The sequence below is a fragment of the Nanorana parkeri genome, unplaced genomic scaffold (genome assembly GCF_000935625.1).
Source record: "Nanorana parkeri isolate BGI_ZX_2015 unplaced genomic scaffold, ASM93562v1 scaffold1267, whole genome shotgun sequence".
NCBI lineage: Eukaryota > Metazoa > Chordata > Amphibia > Anura > Dicroglossidae > Nanorana > Nanorana parkeri.
The window spans coordinates 115,182-117,880 of NW_017307535.1; the positions used below are offsets into that span (position 1 = coordinate 115,182).

General features: G+C 47.9%; 1 protein-coding gene across 1 annotated transcript in view; it reads right to left on the bottom strand.

The window, feature by feature from the left end:
• The window catches only part of ANKMY2 (ankyrin repeat and MYND domain containing 2), a 45,104-nt gene that overhangs the window by 18,573 nt on the left and 23,832 nt on the right, over positions 1-2,699 (bottom strand). The window contains exon 4 of the mRNA XM_018568956.1: positions 1,301-1,439. Coding sequence (XP_018424458.1) covers positions 1,301-1,439 — 139 coding nt within the window. The remainder of the gene's footprint in view (positions 1-1,300; positions 1,440-2,699) is intronic.

Consider the following 2,699-nt stretch of genomic DNA (forward strand, 5'->3'; position numbering starts at 1 on the left):
GCTGTACCCGCCCCCTCCCCCGTCCGTTCCGCCAGTGGGCGCTGGCGGATCGGAGCGGGGGGAATCCAGCCCCTCCCCCGTCGCGGCAGAAAGCCGTGACAGGATCGAGAGGTGAGCGAACGCCGGCATGTGTTAGCTCACCTCCCGATCTACTGAGCCGACCTGTGACAGTCTCATTGTCACAGGTCGGCTAGAACTATGAGGTGAGTGAAAAGCACTCACCTCATAGTTCTCCTTTAAAAAGAAAACAAAATCCGAATTAAAAAAACAAAAACATCCTGGATTGCGTGCGCTAAACCAGCCCCTGGCAGTAGTCTGGCGGCAGAATCACTTCCAGTGTAAAGCCGGCAGTCAGTCCAGCATCGTCAGCCCTCATCAGGAAGGACAAAAGTCATTTTATTCTGCCCATCTCCTGTAATCCCAGCCTGCCCCGCCCCCGAGGGTGCATCATCATGCATGCTTGGCTCACAGCACTTTAGGATTGAGCGCCGCTCAGTCCAGGAAGAATGACCATTCAGGGGAAAAAAGAAAGAGGAAGATGCCACTGCATCATCACAAGCATATGAACTGTGGTGCATTATGTCCAATGGACCTGGACTTCACATCAATGAAGTCCAGCACACTCCATACAGCATTAAGAGAGCGATGGAGAAACGGAAGATGGTGCCACCACAACACAAGTCCCAATGCAAGATATCACCAGCACACTAGGACAGGACATGTTATGGTCGCCAACAGGAGGCCTCTTCCTCAGATGGCAGTGACCTGAACATGGTGTTCCAATGCACCTTGCCAGTGCACCCTAACACCCATGCATTTCAGTGCACTACAACGCTCCGATGTGACATATTTGTGCACTGCGGTGGGGTACCTTGGGGGAAAAAAAGTGTAGTTTCATTTTATTTTTTTGCTTTTAAAAAGGATAAAAATCGCCAAACTTTCCAAAATAAATGGGCTGCCTCAAAACAAAGCACACGGTATTGTCAGCAAAACCCCTCTAGGTCAGCAATTGGGTGTGTGGGGGGGGGTACCTACGACAATGACTGAGCACTTTTTTTTTTAAAAGGGAATATGGAGCCATTCCTCACTTCATTCCATTTATATTATGTCCAGGATTTAAAAAAATAAAATAAAAAAAAACCTATTTTGCTGAAGTTCTGCACACATAAAACACACATCGGAACACTGCAAAGAAGCAAAAATGCATGTACAAACGCAATCTGAAAATTGCAGCTTTGCAGTCTACAACCGAAAGTGTGAATGGGCCGGAAAAGAACAGGAAGTCACCTGCTCGGATTACCTGATAGACAGGCGAACATCAGGGTGGTGTATCCGTGTTCGTGTTCATTACAGTTGACGTCTGCTCCATGCTGCAGCAGGAGTTTACACAGATCTTCCTTCCCCTTATAGGCGGAGTGCATCAGCGGGGTCATTCCGTGCTGGAAAACAAGAAGCATACTAGAAACATTACTACATTTAATCATTTATATGGTGTTAAAACTTCTTGTATAGCGCTTTAGATAAGATAATTTACCCCCCCAGTCAATTCATATGGTCCTTCAGCTCTGGTTGCAATACTCACCCTCATTCTCGAGCTGTTTCTCCGCAGTACTACTTTCCTGCCACAAGAAGTCCTCAGTCGACTGGGTTGAATAATGCCTCCAAATTACAGGCTCGAAAAGTGGGCGGTTCCCAGCGGTTCTTCATGCCTGCAGTACTCCTTTCCTGCCACAAGATGTCCTCAGTCTTTTGGGTTGAACAACCCTACAAATCACAGGCTCAGAAAGTGGTTCCCAGGGGTCCTTGGTTCCGGCTGGCTGCTCTAGTATACTGTGGCATGGACCTAGTTTCCAATATACTTTTATTGACCCACCAGGTACAAGAAAGGACAGGCCACCTGAGCTCCTCCCACTAATGCTTTTCCCTCAATAAGAGCTTATGGTTTGTTTATGTTATGCTACAAACTTGCTGCACAAAGTCCTCCTGTATTGAAAGGGTTTACTGCCTTGTTACATAAAAGTGCAGGACAAACTTGATTGGCCTGTTCCTGTGTGTCCACGTCTCAGGTATGATTTACCACTGCCAATACCAACTGACCATGTCTTTCTTGCTATGTATGCGTATATACTATATTGCCAAAAGTATTGGGACGCCTTTACAAGCACATGAACTTTAATGGTATCCCAGTCTTAGTCTGTAAGGTTCAGTATTGGGTTGGCTCCGCCCTTTGCAGCTATAACAGCTTCAACTCTTCTGGGAAGGCGTCCACAAGGTTTAGGAGTGTGTCTATGGGAATGTTGGACCATTTGTGAGGTCGGGTACTGATGTTGGAGGAGAAGGCCGGGCTCGCAGTCTCCGCTATAAAATTCATCCCAAAGGTGTTCTATCAGGTTGAGGTCAGGACTCTGTGCGGCCAGTCACGTACCTCCACCCCAAACTCCCCCATCCATGTCTTTATGGACCTTGCTTTGTGCACTGGTGCGCAGTCATGTTGGAACAGGAAGGTGCCGTCCCCAAACTGTTCCCACAAAGTTGGAGCATGAATTTGTCCAAAATGTCTTGGTGTGCTGATGCCTTAAGAATTCCCCTCACTGGAACTAAGGGGCCAAGCCCAACCCCTGAACAACAACCCCCCCCCCCATAATCCCCCCTCCACCAAACTTTACACTTGGCACAATGCAGTCAGGCAAGTACCGTTC